Source organism: Bombus affinis, chromosome 13, assembly GCF_024516045.1.
Source record: "Bombus affinis isolate iyBomAffi1 chromosome 13, iyBomAffi1.2, whole genome shotgun sequence".
In the NCBI taxonomy this organism is placed as follows: Eukaryota; Metazoa; Arthropoda; class Insecta; order Hymenoptera; family Apidae; genus Bombus; species Bombus affinis.
Window position 1 is genome coordinate 11,311,216 of NC_066356.1, and position 22,838 is coordinate 11,334,053.

Below are 22,838 nucleotides of genomic sequence, written 5' to 3' on the forward strand. Positions count from 1 at the left end.
AGTTCTGTAATAAATGGCATAATTTGGGAAGAAAAAACAAAGTACTGTAGCAAATTTAACAAATACAGCATTGAAAATAATATGTTAAATTATGATATTTTGTTTACATCGTTTTCATAACAATTCATTACTTAATAAATATTACTTAACAAATAATAAATTACCAAAGTTGATTTACTTATAGTTTGAGCATATTTTTAACTAAAAGTCGATTATAATGAACAAAATTATGCTTTCAATGTATTTAATATTTTATAAGTTTAGTGTCAGAACCTTACTAAATTTTTGTATGAATAGTTTAATAGTATATATTGTTAATAGCTTAATGGATAAGCTATAATGAATATTACAACAGAACTATAACACATTTCAAGTTAAATTTAATGACCACTGCTGCTTTCTTTTGAATCTTCATTATTAGAGTTATGTTCTTGAGATGACTCGTCATGAGGCCAGGTTGTAACTTTATCTAGTTGCATACATCCATCTGGTTTCAAATCAACATAATCATCCATAGTCATCTCAGAGAACGGTATCATATCGTTTAGCTTGTCCAAACCTTTATGCATTTCTTGAATGTCAGCATTTATTTCTTGAATGAAACTTTCTATTTTCTTAGCCTGTAACATGTTTAACATTATTTATAAAATTCAATTTGGGATATAAAATATAAAGTAAACAGAAATATATTATTACGGTTTCATTCTTTGCAGCTTCAATTTCTGCTGTATAATTATCAGCTGGATATGGTATTGATAATGATTCATATTCTTTTTGAAATCTATCTACTAAACCCGGAGTCACAATAACTTTTTTATAATATGCCCAGTCAATTTTTGGTAGAGCTTCTGGATTAGCCATCATACTATAAAATATATATTATATAAAAATATTTTTTTATTGTCTTATATCTATTTGGATATGCTATATTTTATACAAATATAATAATTTATTCACATTGGTATAAAGTGATTATTTTAAATGACACAACTCTTTCGTTTATTATGTTTGAATCAATTTTCTGACAAGTTATTACTGCAATATACTTATCGCTATTTTGAAATCAGTACTAACAAGGTTAGGTCAGTTTACCTAGATTTACTCATACAAAAATTTAATGGGAAAGAACTACAATTTCATTAATTTCTATATAAAGGAGAATAGTACATTTTTTTAAATCACTCGACCAATCTAAAGTAAGGATTTAATAGGAACATGTGAAAATATTATATAACAGGATAAATGATCGAATAATGGAATGATCTTATGAATTTTACTAACCGTTGTAAATATTTATCAGACTTTGATTTAAAAGCGGCCAAAGCAGCTTTTTCAGCTTCTGGAATTCGCTCAGCGAGAGCAGCCCAATTTATCGCTTTAATTGCTTGTCGTGACATTTTTCTATGACAATTCCTCCGATCCAAACGTAACACAATTCCCGACTGCTGAACAAGTATGATATGTATCTATGAGCTGATATGGTTGTATAGACTATACTCTTATATGTATATAGTGCTGATTTTTTACCGATATCGATTAATCGAATTTTCATATCAAAACGAGATATCGATTATAGAGTACTCGATATATATAAATATTCGATTTAAAGGTATTGTTTCAGTCGATATTTATTCGTTGTAAATTGAAGCATTTAAGCATTAGCAGCATTAGGTAAATACGAGATATCGTGATAAATAATTACGAATAATTATCCTTTTTAAACACGTACACGAAAATAATGAACTATGCAAGAAAAGAAACGTATATAATAAATACGTATATAACAAATAGAAGAAGCAGCATTCCAGAGAAATCGTTCGTTTACTGATCGTACCAGTTATAAGAATGAGTAAATTGAAAAATTATTTATAAAATATTCACGTGTACATATATGTATATTCTTTCTTATCATATTAATGTGAATTATGTAATACAACCTTACGCCTTATTGTACGTGCATTCAAACATAATTTACATTGTTTATGTTATAGTTTATTATATATATATATATATTTAAATTGTTCAATTAATTGCAAACATTATAATCATAATTATGGAACAGAATAAATATGAAGGTAATAAACAAGAAATTTGATTTAGATATTGTAAAATAAGAAAAAGTCATCTAATTAATAAAGAAGATGAACAAATGTATATACTCATCATACACGATACACATACAATTACATATATATGATTATATAGACAAAACGTAAATTACATATTTGTATTATTTGTGTGTATACTATATATAAATTTATATGCATCTAACATAGGAATGTACACAATCGTGCATGCATATTCACATACATGCATTCTCATGTAAGTACGCGTTCATACATCGAACGCGTGTAAGTTTGCAGTGATGAAGCGCGACGACAGGATCGATAAAAGAGGAAGATCGTGGTCACGGGGTACATGGGATATGGAGAAGGAAAGTAGACTAGCGAAAGAATAGAGAGAGTGAAATAGAAATTTAGCGAGTGTTAGTGGATGGGTGATTGCCGGGGTGGCGAGTGACTAGGGTGGGCGGAAAGGGTGGAGTGGGCGGCGATGGTCAGGCGGTGAGCATAAAGAGGATAGGATAATATCGGTGCGCGACCTCCGCGGTAGCTTCAAGTTCGCCGCTTTAATACCGGCAGATCTACGATGTAGTTATGCCGAAGAAAACTACTAGACATGTGAGAGAGTCGGGGTTAACGAGAAGTTCTTATCATAAAAGCAATAATCTTGGAACCACATCAGAACCAAAAACGAAACACTTTTTAAGCGTCCGGATTGGTCTTACCAACGGCAAACGTTGGCTTTCTCTTAAAAAACGCTTAGGTCTGTCAACGGATGAAGATGTTGCAGTTTACTTGCTGGATCTTGCTGAATCTGTTTCCAGGTAGGATTCCAGATAGATGCTTGTGACAGATTAAATGTACCTCTTTCTTAGTTTTCAATCAAAATTTATTTAGACCGACGTTATAAAATATTTTGTTCTGTGCCATAAAAACCGTTTTAATCGATACTTAAACATACGTATCACTCGAAAGCGGGACTTCCCCTTTATCGTGTCCAAATTTTCCCTCGAATCGCCATCTTGTAGGGTTGCTGTCAGAGGGGTGAAAATAATCGATAATTTTTTATTCGTTAAAAATATAGTCGTCAATTTTATCGATTACACTGATTTTCATTGATTTTGATTTTCTTTGAGAACACGGATCGACCGATACAGAAGAAATGTCTATTTTATTTAACTCCAAATACGAAATATGTTCAGGTAAATTAATTTTCACTTAATATTTATAAAAATACTAGTAACCATTGAACGTTTTCTGTCTTAAATTGATTCCCACTTTCTAACTTTTGTGAGACACTATTGTGACTTAACACTTCCTTTATATCTATATTTTACAGTGCACTCAACTGCATATTTTTGTTTAATAGACACAACCTTAAGTGTAATGGAGAAGAGGAAAAGGAAATGGATCAGGATAAAAAGAGCAAAACAGAATCGATGCAGACTGAAGATTTGATAGAAGATACAAGAGAATTTGTACGTCGAAGTTTAAGGAAACAAAGCAGTGGCACAGTTGTAGAATCTGAATCTCTTTCTGTTGATACAGCACAAACAAAATTGTCCAATGATACTGATGTACATGTCCGGCGTAGTTCAAGATCTAAGCATCATAAGAATAAAGCTAAACATCATAAAGATAAACGGAAAAGAAAAAGACGTTTTAAAACTGAAAATATTGTTTCGCCATTAGAATCTATTAAACGATCTTCTAGTGATATAACATCAGGAGATGAGGAACAAATTTCCCTTAAAAAAGACAACTCTAGGTCAGTTAGTGAAGTAGAGTCAAAGTCGAATTTAAAAAACAATGTTTGTATTAGTACGAAGACAGCTGAATCTGTTATATCAAAGACTGAACACGTAGATAGCATAGAATATATAGCAAATGTAAATATTAACAAAAATGTACTTTATCATGATATTGGAGATGCCGATGTGGAAAGAATTATGATGGTTGGTGACAAAAATGAGCAATCAAGGTCTAATTGTTTAGCAACATCATCAGTTGCTAAGAGTGTAGGTGAAAATGTGGTAGAACAAATCTCAAATGTAACAGATTCAACATCTACCATGGTTTCTCACATCCAATTTAGTGAGACAAAAGATGACAAGAACGACCCAAGCGGTATGGTATATGTCAATACAAATTCTAGTTGTTCAAATATCAACATAAATACAGATCAAGAAATAGAAGATCGAAAATTGAAAAAGAAACGAAAGCGATTGAAATACGATACTGACGAAGATGACGATGAAAATGTAAAAGAAGATTCATCTGAGGAGATTGTAGATGATTTTGTACATAAACATAAGAGAAAAAGGCACAAACACATTAATGAACATAAAAATCGTAAACATCACGATGTGCGGAAAGCACCGCAAGACGGAATAATTGTGCAAGAAGATAAAAATGCTTGTTCTACAATAGACGGTACAACTCCAATTACAATTGAAAAGCTTCAAAATGAAACAAATGTTGAAAGCCTAATGTCTGAGCCACAGAGATTAGCCATTAAAATAAAGCTCTGCCAAGAATGTAATAATCGTCACTTACAAGATGCCTGTCCATTAATAACACCTCAATATGCTATTTCAGATTCTATATCATATGAAAGCTGGTTAAATAAACATAAAGAAAATACGGAAGTTTCAAAGGCTATAAAATCAGATGATCCTATGTCTGAAGGATATGGAAAGATAACAGAAGATAATAATGAATCAGATGACGAATCTTTATTAACTGAACAATGTAAAACAAAAATGAAAACTCAGAAAGAGGAAAAGCAATTAACTGTAGATTTAGATCGACCATTATATGCTAGAGACTCTCTACCTGAATGTTTTGAATTAAAAATTACCAATTCAGAACATGGGCTTGGAATATATGCAAAAAATTCTGTTCCAATGCATGTTAAACTGGGTCCTCTTGTTGGACAACCAGTTAGGGAAATGGACATTCCTGATGATTTTCCCATGAGACACATTTGGGAGGTAAAATCAATGCAATATTTTTTATTTTTGTATGTATAAACTACATCTATTTCAATCATTACATATATATCCTTAAAATGTTCCAATAATAAAACAATATTGTTCTTCTTTCCTCTTTTTTTAGATAGATAATGATGGTAAAGCTTCGTATATAAGTACTACTAATCCATTAAAAAGTAATTGGATTCGTTATATTAGGCCTGCTGAAACAAAAGAGGAAAGAAGCGTAGCTGTAATAACAAAACAGGGAGAACTACACCTTGTTACTACACAGAATATTATGTCAGGAATGGAGCTGACATATTGGACAGACTCTCAATCTTCTGCATGGACGCGGAAGAATAAAGTAGACAAAACGAGTATAGTATTATCTTTTCAAAATATAAATTAAGTATAAGCAAGCAATATCATTTGTTTAACTTTATTTTGATTTACCCAGATTGTGGAGGATGTAATTTAAATTTTGCCCATCCAATATACTATCGGTTACATTGCTGCATTTTTCATGACACGAATTATAGTTTAACCATAAGAAAATATCATTGTAAGGTAGACTACACTTGAATTACACTTTATATCGACCGTTCCGCATTTTGTATTTTTGAACAAATGTATAGATGTATGGATTTATTCCATATTTTTAGGTATGTGGAGCTGCTGTTTTGGGTAAGGATAATATTATGAAACACGCAGCGGAATTACACGCAGGTCGAGGTGCATATCAATGTCAATATTGCAAGAAATTCTTTTTACGTTTGAATTACCTTGAAATGCATCGTACTTATGGGTGTGCTCAAAATCCTCAACGTTCAAGACCATTATGCGATTTTTGTGGTCGTAAATTTTGTCAGCCGCAAAAATTAAAAGTGCACATCAAACGAATGCATAACGGTAAGCATTTATACAGCTTGTAAATCTATCAATAAAGATTATTATCAATTTAAATGAATGTTTAGATATGTCTGAGGTGCTCCGGGAGTTTCAATGTAAATTATGTCTGAAACTTCTGGGATCTCGTGCTGCTCTTCAACGTCATATGAAAGAAGTTCATCATAAAGACGTAGTTGGTGCCGCGACTTGTGATCGATGTGGAAAAATGTTCCAAAATAAGAGTAATCTCAAAATACATATGTTAACACACAGTGGAGTAAAACCATTCAAGTAGGATCGCAATATTCCTATAGATAATTCATTTCGTATTTCTTTAGTAAATACGATATTGAGTGCTTGTTTTTTTTTTTTTTAATTGCAGGTGTAAAGAAAATGGTTGCAAAGCAGCTTTTACGACTAAACAATGTTTACAATTTCATTATAAAAAAGTACATGGTCTTACAGAAGAAATGATGCCAAAAATCGAACGATCTGTTGCCTATACCTTTGATGCATATAGCGGTGGGCTCGTCGAAGATGTTGGTCGTGGAAAAACACCGCGACCTAGTAGAAAAACTTCTCAGGTTTGTTCTTCACCAAAATATATCTTGTCTTATACATTTTCGTAAGATCAAATCGTTTCGAATCACAATATTCGTTTTATAATTTATGATTTCAGCAAGAAAACGATAATAAAATATCTGTGGATGATAGCAAAAATGACTTGAAAATTGAAACGCCAAGTATTTCTACACATTCGAGTATAATCGAGTTTGGTACAAGTCCTACATCCAAGTATAAAATGGAACATAATTCACGAATTGCAACGTCTTCGCTTCCGATGGGTGCATCAATGTCAAGTGGTTTAGAATCGACAGTAGAAGGTGTGCGCACAGAAACAGATCTATATAGTACTTCCAGATTACAAAGTAAAGGAAGTAAAAAATGGCTTGGTGAATTCAATCCTCCAATTTCCTCAGATGTAACAGTAGTATCTAATACTATACCTCATTTATCAACAAGTGTTGTTACCGGAAATTCTTACGAGTTTGAAGATACTCGGAAGGAAATTGATGAGAAAGTATCATCATCGACAAACAATACCAGAAGACAAGATAATATGACTCAAGATATTATAGAAAATGCTAAATTGGGACTTAGTGTTTATAGAAGAACTGAAAGTGCGAATGCTAGCTTGTTAGTTGAAGCTGCTCTTGATGCTGCTGAGCGGGATATAGGAGCAGTAACTAGTCCAATATTGGATGATAATGATCGCGACACAAATCTTTATTCAATATCCAGTCAGCTACAATCTCCATTACCTCAGAGATCACCAAACCATTTAGAGTCCTATATACAACAACAAGAAGAACTGATATCTCCTGCACCTACACCAGATAGCCGAAATACACCACCCACGCATTTACACGTCGATTATCAACTGCATCGGCCCGTTGATTATATCGGTACACCAAGAACACATAACATTGATCAGTATTTACATCACGAAGAAATACCACGTGTTTCTTCGCCGAACGGTTATATACATATTCAACAAGAGGACTTGGTATCACCTTCAGGAACACCAAATCCCCGATATCAAGATGTGCACCATCACCATCACCACCACCACCACCATCATCATCATCAGGTATCCGCGGACAATTTATCTAGTGATGAAGGTGATTCAGTTGTGCAAAATCTCAGTCTCTCCGTGAAAGAGAAATCAATGCAATTGGATCTATCAACATCATATAAATATGATTCTCTCGACCAAGAGTTCGTTAGAGAAAGAACTAGTTTTGAACCTCTTGTTCTAAACGGAGAGCTTCAGGGCTTGGATATGTCTGCTAGAGGATTTCATCATACTTTTGGTGTACAAATACAAAATGCACGGTATCATCATCATCATCTGTACGAAATTGCAGAAAGACAAAGTGTTGATCTTAGCAGGACTGGAAGCTATTCGATATCACCTACTCCTCTTCCTATATCTTCTCAGGTGACATCTGGTTCTTCAGTAGTTCCTCCACCGCCACCACCTCCACCACCGCCACCGCCGCCCCCTCCTCCACCACCACCACCTCCCCCAGCTCCTCCTCCTCCACCACCGCCTCCACCGCCACCACCTCCACCGCCTCCTCCACCCTACCCTCATAGCGATGTTCTCAGGGTTGTAAGTTTAGATCTTACACCCGGTGGACGTCACACTGTAGATCTCACTCTTTCAAGACCACATCACTTACACGGATCCGGTGCTCGGGTAATAACGAGTCCTCAACCAGTAGGTTCTGGCAATCCACATATTGTACCTGACGCGGTTGATGGACGAATTCTACCTTCTCCTCCTCCACCGCCTTCCTTGTCAGGGTACAATCCAAGTTATCCTGTAAGTCCTGCTGTGTATCATCCACCAAGACCAGGATACCATCATTATTCCGGTTACTATTAACTAATACAGAGAATTTCAGTACCTTTACCTAACATTTTAAAATACCCACCGAGTAACTTTTCCAATATAATTTTTGCTATAAAACTATTTCAATCGTAAATAATCAAAGAATATGCTATATCACTAAGGTATATATGTCAATATTCCGACATAATATTAAATCTATTTCGGTTCCGTTTTCTCTATACAAAATCATAGAAATTCAAGACCGTGAACTAGTCGAAGTGAAATTCTTTTATATATTAAATTATATATTAAATTATGAGGATCATTAAAAAAGTTTCCATTCGTGGCGTCGTTTTCACACCGTACGCAATATAGACATGAGTAATATCTAACGTTTAGTTACTGAAACATGACCAGACTATCAATGTTGTAACGTATTACAAAACCATAGGCAAGCTTCACAAACGGATCAAGATCAAACGTCTTAGAAAGCTGAACAACGGTGTGCTACTTCATGATAAAGTTCGTTATTTCACTTAGGAAATGTTCGGTGTAAATTGCGGAACAGAAAGTGGAAAATTTTGAAGCACCCATTTTGAGCCTCTTCTACGTGTGAACTTCATGTCTTTTATCCCTTGGAGGAATGATCGCAGATCAATTTTCCTCGGCCGCCAAAATACAAGAAGCTGTCATAGATTAGTTCCGGCGGCAAACATAGGATTACTTCGAGCGAGATATACGTTGGTTGGTAACTCAGACGCCACGTACGGGAACTTGTTAAATGCTCCTTATAGATAACAAACGATGGAGACCAATTATTGAATGTCGAAACTTTATTTGACCTTTCTTGCACACATATAATAATGGAAAGTCAACGTTGGATACAGTAAAAACCTCTAGAACTTTACCATTCAAATTAAAGTACAACTCTGGAACAGAGATGCGCACAAATATAATCAGTTATGTTAGATTGTCTAGTTTTTGAGTGGTTTAAAGCACATGGTCGGATTAGTCAACCGGTCGAACGTGATTATCGTAAAAGTGTATAGTAAAAAATGACATGTATCTATTATTTTTGGAGTGAACTTTATTTTTTTAAACTATTTATGAACAAAATTGTAGAAATTCGTTCCGCGATTAGAAGTACAATGCATGATTAGAAGAAAAAGATTAGCTTCTCAGTTTCTCAAATCATATATTTATACTACATATGTTCTTTTATACATATAATCATGTAAAATTTGAACATAGTAATCATACTTTTCGTTAACTGGTGGTAGATTTTTTGAGGTAATTGCTACTTCACATGAAATGTTACTTAACTTTCAATATATATATTCTTCTATTTCTTGTTCATCGACAAGAAAGTATTTCTAACAATTGTAACATGTAACGGTAGCTGCCATAAATTTTTGCAACAGTATTTTTCGGACGATTAGTCAACGACGTCGACGTTGTCTCTCCTCCTACCATCGTTCTTGTTTTTAAATTTAGATTAAGAATTCATAGTCAGGTTGTCGTATGCAAAGGTAAGAAAATAATCGGATAAAGGAGTGAACGAAGATCTGCGATATTATTAATGCACGTGAAAATTTTTACGTCTCCGGAAACATTGTGAATTGTGATTTTGATCAGTTGTGATAAATCACAATCCGCAGAAATAAATCAATCAAGTTGCCTAACGATAGTTATAAGTGTATTTATACATGGTGATAGTGACACTTAAACGTTCATTTTTGTTCTAGTCATATTACATTCATGTTAAAGTAATATTAGTTATTATTATAATATCCTGGGCATTGCAAATGTCGATACCGTAAAAATTGCAACGATTATTTCATTTGCATAAAATACACTCTTTCATCTTTGAAATGTTGTTAAAATAAATATAAGTATTGATTAAGATTGGTAACGATACCAATCAAACTTATTTACAGAGTACATATATATATATTAAGATGCATACACACACACACATACAAGTAGTTTACAGCTTTTTCAAATCTTCTTTACGAATCGTTTGCCAGTACCAAAGAATAAGAAATCGTGCAACCTCTGTGCCAAATCAATAAGGACGTTTATCACTATATGTACAGTTTTAATATAAACGCACCGATTATTTTGTATTAAATAAAAATACTCGTAGTATTAATGATAGGTATAAATATACAATTGTATGTATGTATGTATGTATGTATGATGTATGCAAGCGTATGTATATGTATGTGTGTGTGTAAGTGGAGCGTATATATATATATATATATATATGCAAGTATGTACATAATTGGATAGATGTGTGTGCGTTGCACGTTTTTCTTTTTTATATTATACAACTATAAGTTTTTAATCTCAGAAGTTAATTTCGATCAATTATTTATGTTTTTATTAATACCATTGATATTTTCTCCTTTCATATTGTATATTGCGTTTTTGCAATTTAGGGCTTCCTGTTCGCTTTTAATTAGTATTAACACATTTTATATTATTCCTTTCCTTCCAAATAAGGAACAACAGAAGCAGCCAAGAAAATAACAATTTCTTCCCTTCTTCGTGTATTTATATACTACTAGCTACAAGTACACAAAACTTTAAACAACAATGTTCACGAGTACAAATATGACACGGAATACATTTGTATCGGATTTCTTAATATGGCAAGCAAAATTAATAGAATAAACCATAAAAATAACATCACAACGAAAGTTATATTTCCTTCTTGTATCTATTATCATAATAAGAATAACTATGTAGAAAAGAAGAAAAGTTATAGTATTATTTATTATCCTCATTTGATCATCGTATTTTCATTTAAAGCAATTTAAATTGACGCGCAACCTACGCTCGCTGAACATAGCGACACCGGTTGATATCACAGGAGTTGTTCCCACTTGACGAAACTATATGTAAGCTGGTATATGGTGACTGCGATCTATAGTCTAGTAGTTCAGCAGTGCCATTTCATATTATCCTCTTAAAGAGAGGTTTTCTGGAAACAAGAAAATGGTTAGCTCAGTTATGCGGTCTTCTTTGCTACGTAGTCCTGCGGTAATAATAATTCTCTTTTCTCTATTTTTTTAGTTGTCAATTGACATCGTTTCTTATTCATTAAAATAAGATCAGTCATTTAGCTGTTATGTAAACGACTTGATACTGTTCTGAATGTCAATTTCTGTCGTATTGGTTACATAGGCCAAGCTATTAATTAACTATATTAAATAGTTAAAACTATAAAAAACTAAAATCTTCTTTCTGTAATTAAACTTCAATTTCTTTTCCCTCCTATAACTTTTCAATTTTTCAAGTTTTTACAACAGCCTTCTTTAACTATAAGTACATTTTGAGAATGGTTTACTCTTCTAAAATTTCGAAATCTTCTATTAAAGAAATTTAAAAACATAAAGGTAACTGTTTAGTAAGATTAAAAACAAGTTTTGTTATGTATTAGGTCAGACATTATGCAGTTGCAGCAACCGCGCCAAGTTCTTCTGCAGCAACTCCTGAAATTAAAGTTTTAAACAATAAAGTTACTGTTGCTGCTTATGATAACAATTCTCCAATTGCACAGGTGTCCATTGTTTTCAGGTATTTGAAATCTAAACAAATTGTTCACATATGTTGATTGTAATATTTCTTTTGTTATATGAGTGTTTAATGTATAGAGCTGGATCAAGAAATGAAACTTATGATACACAAGGTACAGCACATCATTTGCGGATAGCTGCAGGATTAGGTACCTCTGTTTCAAGTGCTTTTGCCATAACAAGGAATATCCAACAGCATGGTGGAAATTTAATAACCATTCTTGATCGTGAAAGTATAGCATACACATTGCAGATCACTAGAGACAATCTGTAAAGTTTCTTTTATGTTACTTTGTTATTAGCAATTAAAATGAACATTTTATTATATACCATTTCCTTTTTATCAATAGGGCAGATACTCTTCAGTATCTAGAATGTGCTGCTACTAAGCAGATCTTTAAACCATGGGAAGTACAAGATCAGTTGCCTCGATTAAAATATGAACTTGGTTCCTTATCTGATACAGCTTTGGTAATTGAATTATTGCATAAAGCAGCTTATCGTAGTGGACTTGGATATTCTCTATTTTCTCCAGAACATCAAGTAGGCAAAATTAATTCAGAAGGTGTAAGTACAATTATCATAAAATAACTTTGACAAATAATGACATGTCCTTATTGCTCAAGTACATTTTATTTTTTATTTAAAGCTATTACATTTTGTCAATACTTGGTGTACTGCACCTAGATGCGCAGTTGTTGGCACTGGTGTTTCATTAGCAGAACTTAGTGCATTGGGATCAAATTTAAGTGTTGGATCAGCAGATAATGCAAATGAACCAACCAAATATTATGCTGGAGAAGTTCGTAAAGAAACTGCATCAAGTTTAACTAGTGTAGCAATAGCTGTAGAAGGTGTATCATTGAAAAATGAGAAAGAAGCTTTAGCATGTGCAGTACTGCAGAGGGCGTCCGGTGACGGACCAAGAGTTAAGTGGGGATGTAGTCCAAGTTCGTTACAGAAACAACTTTCGAGTATCGCAGGATCAGAGCCATTTGGCTTATCAACCTTTAATGCTAGCTATACTGATTCAGGACTTTTCGGTGTCGTATTATGCTCAACATCCAATGTAGTAGGATCTGTAAGTGGTACAGAATTTTATAATTATAATAAATATTATTTTAATATTAATTTTCACGTTACTACAGTTGACAAAAGAAGCTGCCAAATGGTTGAAATCTTTAAAAGTATCTGAAAGTGAGGTTGCTTGTGGTAAGAATATATTAAAAACTGAAGTTTTGGATGCAGCTGATAATGCACTTTGTTTATTGGAAAGTATGCAACAACAAGCACTGCTTAAAGGACAAGTCTCCTCACCAGTATCAATAGCTAATGCCATTGATAAACTTTCCACATCTGATGTCAAAGCTGTGCGTATATCAATAATATAATTTTTATTTGCAGGTTATAATACGTTTTTTATATTCTTCAACTGTACTTGTTACATTAACAAATATTTTCCAGGTGGCTGACAAACTTGTGAAAGGAAAATTATGTATAGCTGCCCTTGGTAATTTGAAAACTGTACCATATCTTGATGAATTAAAATAAAATTAGTAGCTTTTCGTTCGAAGACACAAATAACACGAAATTGATACCAGTTCTTTCCAACATTGTGAAGATTGAGATTAAGATATATGAAAGTTACCAATCCCAATCGGCACAAGATATTTAATATCCATGTGCATTTTGTTTCAGTAACTGTGTAACTCTGTAGATATGAATAAAAATAAAAATTCTTTATTTCCAGTTTTACTTTTTACTATTTGTTTTAACGGCGTATGTGTTATTAAATTTATCGTTTGTATATACATATTTATGAAAATATTTTACAATTTCATTTACATATCGATGATAAAAGAAACTATCAGTGTTAAAAATGTTTACATATGTACGCGTAAATTATAAATAGAAACTTTGTATTTTAATAGAGTTTTATTTCTTCTATCGTATAAAACTTGTTACGATTTTTTTGTAATGATTTCGATGACTTGCCACTAATCGTTCTTTTTAAAATGGGCCTCATATTTTCCATATCTTTGAATACTTGTAACTGCAAAGAAATTTTGAAAATGAATTAGTGAATAGCCAATAAAGAAGACAAAATACTTATTGAACAATTATTAAAGCAATTACACTATTTTGAGTGAACTTACGTGGTCGTCTAAAACATGACTGAGTTTATTAAGTAGCACTGAAACTTCTGGATCTCGTGATAACACGTAATGTTGATAATGAGACTCTAATAAAAGACTAGACCATTCATATAATTGTTTGTCAGTTGGTTGTTGTATAACATCATGACAAATATCTTGAGCGTCCAATTTTTGTATTAAATATTGCAATAATCGAAGTATTTCGTCAAAGTTTAAACCGCTCCTAAGATAAGACGATAAAGAAATGTCGGAATAAGTGAGACTAAAAATTTTATCAAGAAAATCATTCCTTGAATGTGGGTTTCTGACAGTTGAGAAATCATCGGTTGTACCATTTTGTAAAGGTAAAAATGTTTCATCAGGATTTCTTAACGAAAATATTAAGAGATCGATTAATAACTTTTCTGATAAATCTTTCAAATTATTCAAACACCATATAATTGCTTCAACATTTTTCGACTCGATTAACTCCGGGATCAATATTTCTTGTATCGCGGAATCGCTCAGCCCTTCATGTATATAAGACAATATTTGTTTAGAAAGCTTTTTTGAAAGCTTTTGCATTGGTTGTTTAATAATAGTTGATCCGTTCTTTTCCCATTGTGCTACCGTTGATTCTTGTATTACAATAATCTCCTTATTATCTGTATTCTCGTCATCGTTTTTGAAATGCAAAGATGATCCAAGCAAAGTAGCTATTTTTTGAGGAGCAAGATGATAAGGAGCAATTGCTAAATGTCTATTAGCAGCAAGCAACAATTTGTCTTCGATTTTCCACAACTTTGCATCTTTCGTATACAATTTTAGTTTTTGAACAGCTTGTATTAGTTTAAATTGTACATTATAAATCATTAACACAGCCCCCTCTTCAGAAACATCGGCCCCATAAACTGCCACAGTTGCCTCATTTAGAGACGTCATAACTACTGGATGTTTAGTATTAATATTATTGATAATACCAATTAATGTACTTAAAGCAGCTTCGTTGTTTGTTTCCATTAAAGGGTGACTATACAATCTACCATGCGACCCTGAAAGCAGAAAATAAATATAAAATATGCATAATTTCAAAAGGGATTAAGGATCTAAAAACAACATTTATACTTACACAATGTTAGAAGACAAGCTTTATTTTTAGCTTGCAATACTGCATGACCAACTAACTCTTCTGATCTTCGCTTCAACTCCAATCTTTTGACACAATTTGTTTCTTCAGAATAGGTATCATTGTTAAGTTTAGCTATAACACAGTTGTAAGTTCCTTCAATTTCAGTTAACATACACAAACTTATTTTATCACCAGTACGGATCAAATAACAATCTAAAATTTTTTCATTGACGTTTAATAACCCTTCCTTGGACCAAGATTTTCTGTTTCGTATAGCTGTTTCTAGTGAAGCACTAGCTCCGTCCTTGCGTACCAATACAGGTGGACAGTCTTCGCACGTAAGAATGGTATGCAAAGCAGATTGAAATTTATAGCCTTTGATGCTATTTAAATCTGTTTCTTCGGCAGTCCAAAGACGTATTTTTTTTTCGTTAAATACCGCAGCATACTGACATGTTGTTTCATCATAAATAACTTGCGTCGTTAATCGATCTTTGCTGGTCCAACTACTCAATTGTTTTAAATCCTGTAGCTGTAAAACGCGTTATATCGCTTATAGATAACAGAAAACATTGATCGTAATATAAACAAATGTTATTAATATAATAATTTACCTTATATCGGATTACAATATTTCTTCCTAATGTTACGATTGCACATCCGCTTTCCGAATCTCTTTCAACACCTAACAAATTTTGTTGATCGATAAGCGGACATAGCGTATAATACGAAAAAAGTTTTGCCATCTCGAACGTATTAAAACAATTTTTTTTTAAATCACGTGCTCGAAGGCTCAAAACGAAATGGCATGCATTTCACTTGTAATTAATGTTTGGTTTTGAAGTTTCGACATCTTCATTAATGGCACTGAACATATTTTTTCAATAATCTCAATTTTTAATTGTATATTGAAATATCTTCACCCGGACCGCATTGAATGATAAAATAATAAAATTCGATTGTTATTATAAAAATAAGCTGTGAGATCCAAATAGGTTAGTTTGTTCTACCATTTGTAGCAAGCAATAATACAACGCCCCCGTATTCTGAAACACGTACTATGTTCAGTTTTTCATTTAAAAAATAATGATTCATATGAATTACTTATATCGTTTTTAATTCTTTCAATAAAGTATTTAGGTAGAAAATTCCTAAAACGCTTTTGCAAGATATATTGGAATTTTATTAAATCCTATCTTTTTTAAATAAAGTTTAATCAGCGTGATTAATCATCAACTATCGTTAATATTATTTTGAAAACTGGATAAGGAAAAGGATAAATATCCTACAGAGAAATCTTTCTTTTTTAATACTATCATAGGCAGAGAAATATTTGATAATTAAGAATGTTATCAGTGCCACTCGAATTAAACTCGACTTTAAATTTAAATTCAATTTTTCTTTTAAAAGGTAAATGCAAATTAAATGCTTAACATTGTAGATAGTAGATACATCTACCACTTATGTCCACTACTCAGTTGGACGAAGAAGGTCGGGAAGGGATAAAGCTATATATATTGAGGGTGACTTGAACAATACTTGAGTTTGTCCAGATCATTCAGAAGGAGTTTCAGGAAGAGAAGATAACAAAGTAATTTTTTAGTAGATCAGTATAATTTCTAAAATAAGAGTATAATTTATTCATATTTTCGTCTAGGCTGGTGTAAAAAAATTTCCATCTCAGCAAAATTTATTTTCGCTGATAAATAAAATATCTTATCCTGTAAACTTTCGCTGTGATCAAGAATGCAACCGTTGATCACTGTTCCTTTTTTATGCCTGTTTATAGGTAAGTTAATTGAAGCATATTTCATAGATCGTGTTATTTCAACGATTAATTTTATCATTTATCATAACGAGATCAACTCTTATATCGAGATCTTTTTTAAAATTTACTTGACATTCTTCTACTTCTGATTGATACGCGTACCTTGGGCAGCTGCATAACATCACGAAGTTCATCGTATCTCACTGTCGATCCGATTGGAATACCAATCGAAAAGACAGAAAAAGACGGGTGTGGAAACGTAAATGCGGCAGAACATAAAATTTTATCGTCTCCTTCGCTTTTTCTTTGTCACGAGATTATAACTTTTGTCAGGATCGTTAAAAGCTTTGAAATCATTTGATCTTTTGCTCTACGTTCTCTTTATTCTTAGGGTTCGATTACACAGTTTCTCTAGAATCCGAAACGGAGGATGATAATTGCGAAATGATGATGAAAAAAATTGATTCTGATGACAAAGCAGCTGTTACCGACAATACACCATCTAGACTGCATTCGACCTGGATATCCCACGAGTAAATATTTCTATAATACTTTTTCCCCTTTCGAAATTAATGGGATAATACATACCATTACGATAACTTTGAAAATTGTTGCGCATATTATAATATTTCGTACATTTTAATTTATCATATACGTTTTGTACATTTTTATATCTTTAAATTCCTCATAAACACATTAACACCCATAGTCTAATTGTAATTTCTTTAACATTATTGAGATCTGTCAGAGCGTAGCGTCTTATTGCAAATGGGACTGCATATCTCATTTTAAAAATTAAATTAAATCTAATTATTTGGAATTTGAGCGTTTTATAGTTCATATTATTGTATTCGTTATTTAAAAAAAAAAAAAAATTCATCTAGAAAGGGATAAACCTAGCCGCATCTTGAATTTATTACGAATGTATTCGACGTCGAAATCGACATTATTGTTCCTTCAGGTGTGAAATACGAGCTGGTCCAAAATATATCATAAGGAAATATAATTTTTTTAAGAACGACTCGTTTCTTCTATTACAATATCATTACGACGAAGAGTCGTGCAGCATCGCAACGTATACCGTCGTAGCACGCGGTTCCGTTAAAATTTTATCCCCATCTATCGCAATTCCTGGTGCTACGGAAACTAGCGTACAATTGGATTCGGTTTACTTGATACCACTTAATAGACAGGTAGGTAGATGAACCGTTCTTACGATGTTGCAAGATGCAAGATCAAGCGACACAGAGTTTTTATACTTTATTAAATTACAATTTAAATTAAATTATCAGGTTGCTCATAAATTTGGACGTATCATGAACGCAAGTTGCGGCGGCACCGAAACAAAGTGGCGTCCTTATCTAGCGCAACTCATTTACGAACGATCCATGAATTTTTCATCACCCAGCGACTTAAATATGTACGATTTGAATTATAATTCTCTTCAAAGTCGTCTATTACGATCGAAAAAACAGCATACGATGAATTGTTTGGAATCCTTCGAAATCGATTTCTCGGAATTAAATGTACTCCGAGTTGAAATAAAAAGATCTAATATTGTTACGAAGAGCGAAACGATCGGTAAAAGTAAGATGCGTGAAAGGATCGAACTATTACTCGGTGGACTTGCTCGAAATGCCCGTTCGCAGAAAACACAACAAAAGCCGAAACGTTTGCAATCTACATCCTTGCTACGCGCCGATACGGCAAGTATGCTTTATCGATAGACAAGGAATGGCATAAAGCAGTTCTCTTGTGCTTCTAGCGTCCATTCCTTTAATTGAATTTATAAAAATATGAATTTTTCACAGATACCCACAGTTTACTTATCGATGACGCAATTTATCTAATAACTTTAATCGGAATGTTTTTAATATCGCAGGCTACCGACTGTCCGATTTGTGGAAGTGTCTATCGCGCCACGGAGTACAGTCCACCTTTATTTCATCAAGCACCACCACTTCCAGCAGTGATCGGCGGTCTTTGGTTAAGCGTTAGATGTGAAAGCATCGATGGAGGATTTTGGTCTAAGAGATTCTTTCGGATTTATTCCGATAATAGCAGGTGGTTCGCGCGTTGGAATTATTATGGTGATTCTGCATGTTCCAATTCGTTGTATTCGATTAACGCGGCTGGAACTTATGTTCAACGTGCTGTTCGACAAACACGAGATGTTAAAAATTCAAACATAAAGACACTCAATACGGAAGATTTGGAAAGAATTCAGAAAAATCTAAAGTTGAACGTTTATCGTCATTTATTCCAAGATATGGAAGAATTGAACATATTGGAATCGAAACGAAGGCAAAAGATGAAGATTCAGAAACAGGAATCCACTGTTGATGCTTCTGAGATTCAGAAAGATAATACTTTACCTTCTGGAACGACTGAATTAGAATTACGAATTGTCGAAAGTTTATTAATACCTCTTAGCAATATAGTATCGACCAGTTGCGAAGGAACTACGAAAGAACTTAAACGTATAAGAAACGAAGCGGGTATATGGTCCAAAAATTGCATGTTCCGAACGGGTTTTGAAGCTCCTGCGACTTTGAAATTTAAAGCAAGAATTGGCCTCGATTGGAGAGGGGATTACACTCTGCTTTTAGCATCATGGAAGGATGATCTTTGGGAAGCTCCTCTTCGTCAGTGTTCCGAAACCATTCCTTCGCGAAACCATTTTCGAGAATCCAGGCCCTTGCCTCTTTTTCGAAGAGGAAATAGATACAACCGATTCAGTCGATATACGAGAAACTGGTTTCTTTCTTCATTTGCTATGTGTCTCTCAACAAGTTCCTCGCTCATACACTTCACAGTTTTACTTCTTTTATATCGGTTACATTTCGTTTACTGATGATAAAATTCAAATTATCTTCTTCCAAAGATCTTTAATCATAAGAATAGAAAACAGAACAGGGTATATTTTGTAATTAAGGAAAAGATTGCGTATAAGTAATATGTAGACGAATGGTGAAACGAGTAATGGCAATATATCTTACACTTTTATGCTTTAAATTTTGAACGAATTTCGAAACATTTGATATCGATAGTCGGTAGTCTCGATCGATGATAGACTCTTCAAACTATAATGTTTTACAACTACATAAATGTACATGCATCGATATATGGTAAACAAAAGAAAAGAAAAAAGCGCAGATGTGAAGTAACTGTTATAGTTATAAGAAAATAATTCGCGCTACATTGTCTTTTTAAATATATTTTATTTAATTATGAAAAAGAAAATGATTATTTTTCTGCTTTCCTCAATTTTGCAAACGCATGTGTTTTCATCACCTTTATGACAATCTTCTGTTCTTCAATAAGGAAAGCACGAACGATTCTACAAACAAAGGTCCATACGAATAACGAATCTTTTCAGATAGTTATCCCACATAAATAAAGGAAATCAAATTATACCTTTCCTTGACGCATTTGTGACAAAGAACACCGCCATATACACGTTTGACCGTCTTTTTTCGTCTGCACATTCGCGACCTTTCCATAGGTCTGGCTGGTTGAATACCCCTCAATTTGTCTTTGCATTGACCGCATCTTGGAATTTTCTTCGGTTTCTTAAGATATTGATATACTAATTTTCCTCCAGGAGTACGCACACTGTAAATTTATAATACTGTCACTATTTCTCAGACACAATTTGATAGTGAAACACTATGTAGTCTGTCTATCTGTGTAGTGAAATATTTTGTTTTCAATGAATCGATTAAAGTGGCGTATAATTAAAAGAAAATGTTAATTTATATTCGATGAAAACACTATTGTGTGACTTTAAATAGGACACATGTGAATTTCACGTGTAAAAGTAAACCAAAATATAACCTCAAACGATCAAATGTTTATATTTTTAGAAGTTGTATAGGAAATTTTTTACAACGTAAATATAATATACGATAACATGTTTAACGCAATAATATACTAGTTATATTTTAAAGAAAGCAGATACTTACACGCGTCTCCTGTTACTCTTTGTATTGTATGACAATCGACGTCGATAGGTTAGTCGCTGTACCATTTTGTTTCTGGAATATATATTCGTTTCTTAGCAGGAAGGTTCGTTCATATGATAATAAATTATATCGTTAAAGGGCATCGATTTCAGAGCAATCGTAAAAACAACTTCATCTTCAAGGATTAATCTAGATATTACGGGTATTAAAGTAAAATATAAAATTCGAACGAACCTTTAGCAGATCCAAGCGGAAAAGGAAACGACAGTGTCGAGAAATTTTATTGTACGCAAGCGTGATCTCGAACTTTAAAACAGCACTGCCCTCTAGCGATAAATAAGTAGTAATATTTCGCCATAAACGAAAAGCATACCAGAGAAATATTAGATAAAGGGATTTTTTTAAATGTATTCTAGATCTAGTATGCACGGTGCAAAGGGCCAGACACATTGAGAATGTTTTTATACAAAGCAGGTTTTAACAGACCTTCGTGTAAAATTAAAATCGAAACAAAATAATTAAACAGATATGCGAGTACCAAATATAGGTAATAACATTTAACACGAAGGCATTAGGCTAGATAAATCTTAAGTTGGAAAGTAGAGTCCATAAGGAGGGACAGAAATTTACACAGAAATTACAACTCGTAAACATTGGACGTATTATTTCTCCGTTATAGGTTAAGCTATACATGTATAATTAATGCACTTTTTAAAACGAAGACTCTCTCTAAACGTTTCCCTTCGACTGCTAAAGTTAAGCAATGCTGAAACTTGATTGGCTTCTTTTTATTTATTTTATATCGCAAATAATGTTGGATATATGTATTTTTTGATTTATGAATGTATCTTTAAATAAATATTACACATTTATTTTATCATTATATATTACATATTACACATTTTTATTATATGTCATACATTTTAAAATAAATATCAAGCACAAGTTACAAGATAATTATCATCGTAATTTAGAACGAAAAAGGTGGAATCAACTGCTACTGCTGTCTTTGTCGCACGCGCACTATCGTGTTCCTTGTCTAACACAAATCTTCTGTTCCATCGCACAACTATTTGAGAATATTCCACGGCGTCTACACTTTATTCTACTTCCAGGACTGCAACAATTTCTCCTAAAAACAGAATAATTATCCAAAATTCGATGGATTAGAAGGAGACGTCTCTGTCTGTCCTTGTCCTACAGTAATGCGGTCCTTGCTTACGACTAGGATAGCCATCTATCGGATCCGGTTGGAACTGCGAGAAAGTAACAAGAGCATACAACGTGCGAGCAGGTATCTTACCTCCTGTTAGACAAGGAGCGCACCACTGTGCGATAAGTACGGACGTACGTCTCCTAATCTGTCAAATGATCGTTAATTATTCGACGACTTTAAAAGTACACGAATATTTCTCGGATAGGTAGTAATTAGCGAACGTTAGTCGGATTAGAGGGAAATGTCTACGGACAAGCCACGTACTGTCATCCGTGTGGTAAAGCTGGAACACGAAGTTGGAGTGTGCCGGGATAGATGGCGATCAAACACGGCATAAGTCTTTCCTTGTCTTTCACGCGGCATAAGTCGCACAGTAGTGCTCTCCCTGTCCAACAGGAGGTGAGACACTTCCTCGCACGTTCCACGCTCCCGTTACTTTTTCGCGATTTTAACCGAGTCCGATGGATGGCAGCATATTCGGTGGTCGTAGACGAGGAACGCGATATTGCGCGACAAGGACAGATACACGTTCCCTTCTTACACCAAAGTCCCAACGAATTGGACGATTAATCGCTCCTTTTTTACGATAATCTCGTACAGCTTTAGAATCGACCGATAAAGAGCGAAACTCTATGCATTTTTGTATCTTTGAGTTTCTTATGGTCGCGTAAAATTCTATAGCGTAAATTTTTAATGATCAAGGAAAGGAAATTGTATAAT

The 22,838-nt window shown here is 33.4% G+C and overlaps 6 protein-coding genes across 9 annotated transcripts; 3 read left to right on the forward strand and 3 right to left on the reverse strand.

Annotated features, from left to right (window-relative positions):
* Positions 1-227: 227 nt before the first annotated feature.
* LOC126923147 (ATP synthase subunit d, mitochondrial-like) lies at positions 228-1,482 on the reverse strand. Its single transcript, XM_050736319.1, has 3 exons — positions 1,282-1,482; positions 697-865; positions 228-620 (listed from the first exon to the last, which is right to left on the reverse strand). Exons 1-3 carry the CDS (start codon positions 1,395-1,397, stop codon positions 381-383), a joined length of 525 nt encoding a protein of 174 aa, XP_050592276.1. The 5' UTR covers positions 1,398-1,482; the 3' UTR covers positions 228-380.
* A 108-nt stretch (positions 1,483-1,590) lies between these two features.
* LOC126923096 (uncharacterized) lies at positions 1,591-11,013 on the forward strand. Of its 4 annotated transcripts, none has more exons than XM_050736159.1 (9): positions 2,742-2,887; positions 3,200-3,265; positions 3,403-5,056; positions 5,181-5,415; positions 5,496-5,605; positions 5,701-5,947; positions 6,013-6,217; positions 6,309-6,510; positions 6,606-11,013. In XM_050736159.1, exons 2-9 carry the CDS (start codon positions 3,258-3,260, stop codon positions 8,376-8,378), a joined length of 4,434 nt encoding a protein of 1,477 aa, XP_050592116.1. In that variant the 5' UTR covers positions 2,742-2,887; positions 3,200-3,257; the 3' UTR covers positions 8,379-11,013. The 4 variants fall into 4 exon arrangements, with proteins under 4 accessions (XP_050592115.1, XP_050592116.1, XP_050592118.1 ...); XM_050736161.1 differs by having other exon boundaries at positions 3,433-5,056; XM_050736160.1 differs by having other exon boundaries at positions 2,748-2,887; positions 3,092-3,265.
* A 188-nt stretch (positions 11,014-11,201) lies between these two features.
* Positions 11,202-13,654, forward strand: LOC126923123 (cytochrome b-c1 complex subunit 2, mitochondrial). Its single transcript, XM_050736256.1, has 7 exons — positions 11,202-11,369; positions 11,770-11,906; positions 11,984-12,175; positions 12,256-12,472; positions 12,555-12,986; positions 13,054-13,275; positions 13,370-13,654. The coding sequence occupies exons 1-7, from the start codon at positions 11,325-11,327 to the stop codon at positions 13,454-13,456; spliced, it is 1,332 nt and encodes a 443-aa protein (XP_050592213.1). The 5' UTR covers positions 11,202-11,324; the 3' UTR covers positions 13,457-13,654.
* On the reverse strand, positions 13,624-16,199 carry LOC126923113 (nucleolar protein 11). The gene is made up of 4 exons (XM_050736232.1): positions 15,784-16,199; positions 15,170-15,701; positions 14,062-15,092; positions 13,624-13,958 (listed from the first exon to the last, which is right to left on the reverse strand). The coding sequence occupies exons 1-4, from the start codon at positions 15,913-15,915 to the stop codon at positions 13,830-13,832; spliced, it is 1,824 nt and encodes a 607-aa protein (XP_050592189.1). The 5' UTR covers positions 15,916-16,199; the 3' UTR covers positions 13,624-13,829.
* Positions 16,200-16,581: 382 nt separating this feature from the next.
* LOC126923114 (protein APCDD1-like) lies at positions 16,582-19,994 on the forward strand. Its single transcript, XM_050736234.1, has 6 exons — positions 16,582-16,760; positions 16,827-16,958; positions 17,329-17,470; positions 17,899-18,130; positions 18,230-18,643; positions 18,820-19,994. The coding sequence occupies exons 2-6, from the start codon at positions 16,916-16,918 to the stop codon at positions 19,789-19,791; spliced, it is 1,803 nt and encodes a 600-aa protein (XP_050592191.1). The 5' UTR covers positions 16,582-16,760; positions 16,827-16,915; the 3' UTR covers positions 19,792-19,994.
* Positions 19,995-20,138: 144 nt separating this feature from the next.
* LOC126923155 (60S ribosomal protein L34-like) lies at positions 20,139-21,250 on the reverse strand. Its single transcript, XM_050736326.1, has 4 exons — positions 21,137-21,250; positions 20,903-20,974; positions 20,355-20,552; positions 20,139-20,277 (listed from the first exon to the last, which is right to left on the reverse strand). The coding sequence occupies exons 2-4, from the start codon at positions 20,965-20,967 to the stop codon at positions 20,184-20,186; spliced, it is 357 nt and encodes a 118-aa protein (XP_050592283.1). The 5' UTR covers positions 20,968-20,974; positions 21,137-21,250; the 3' UTR covers positions 20,139-20,183.
* Positions 21,251-22,838: the final 1,588 nt, after the last annotated feature.

Bases quoted from the DNA above. Each gene is read 5' to 3' on its own strand.
- LOC126923096 (XM_050736158.1), top strand. From the start codon at position 2,658: ATGCCGAAGAAAACTACTAGACATGTGAGAGAGTCGGGGTTAACGAGA. The intron at 5,416-5,495 runs GTATAGTATTAT...TGATTTACCCAG, and splicing joins GAATAAAGTAGACAAAACGA to ATTGTGGAGGATGTAATTTA. The intron at 6,218-6,308 runs GTAGGATCGCAA...TTTTAATTGCAG, and splicing joins AGTGGAGTAAAACCATTCAA to GTGTAAAGAAAATGGTTGCA.
- LOC126923155 (XM_050736326.1), bottom strand. From the start codon at position 20,967: ATGGTACAGCGACTAACCTATCGACGTCGATTGTCATACAATACAAAG. The intron at 20,553-20,902 runs GTAAGTATCTGC...ATAAATTTACAG, and splicing joins AAGAGTAACAGGAGACGCGT to TGTGCGTACTCCTGGAGGAA. The intron at 20,278-20,354 runs GTATAATTTGAT...CTTTGTTTGTAG, and splicing joins CACAAATGCGTCAAGGAAAG to AATCGTTCGTGCTTTCCTTA.
- LOC126923123 (XM_050736256.1), top strand. From the start codon at position 11,325: ATGGTTAGCTCAGTTATGCGGTCTTCTTTGCTACGTAGTCCTGCG. The intron at 12,176-12,255 runs GTAAAGTTTCTT...TTTTATCAATAG, and splicing joins CAGATCACTAGAGACAATCT to GGCAGATACTCTTCAGTATC. The intron at 12,473-12,554 runs GTAAGTACAATT...TTTTATTTAAAG, and splicing joins GCAAAATTAATTCAGAAGGT to CTATTACATTTTGTCAATAC.
- LOC126923114 (XM_050736234.1), top strand. From the start codon at position 16,916: ATGCAACCGTTGATCACTGTTCCTTTTTTATGCCTGTTTATAG. The intron at 16,959-17,328 runs GTAAGTTAATTG...CTTTATTCTTAG, and splicing joins TTTTTTATGCCTGTTTATAG to GGTTCGATTACACAGTTTCT. The intron at 18,644-18,819 runs GCAAGTATGCTT...TTAATATCGCAG, and splicing joins CCTTGCTACGCGCCGATACG to GCTACCGACTGTCCGATTTG.
- LOC126923147 (XM_050736319.1), bottom strand. From the start codon at position 1,397: ATGTCACGACAAGCAATTAAAGCGATAAATTGGGCTGCTCTCGCTGAG. The intron at 866-1,281 runs GTTAGTAAAATT...TATATTTTATAG, and splicing joins TCTGATAAATATTTACAACG to TATGATGGCTAATCCAGAAG. The intron at 621-696 runs GTAATAATATAT...AACATGTTACAG, and splicing joins AAGCTGCAAAGAATGAAACC to GCTAAGAAAATAGAAAGTTT.
- LOC126923113 (XM_050736232.1), bottom strand. From the start codon at position 15,915: ATGGCAAAACTTTTTTCGTATTATACGCTATGTCCGCTTATCGATCAA. The intron at 15,702-15,783 runs GTAAATTATTAT...CGCGTTTTACAG, and splicing joins ATATTGTAATCCGATATAAG to CTACAGGATTTAAAACAATT. The intron at 13,959-14,061 runs GTAAGTTCACTC...ATTTCTTTGCAG, and splicing joins GTCATGTTTTAGACGACCAC to TTACAAGTATTCAAAGATAT.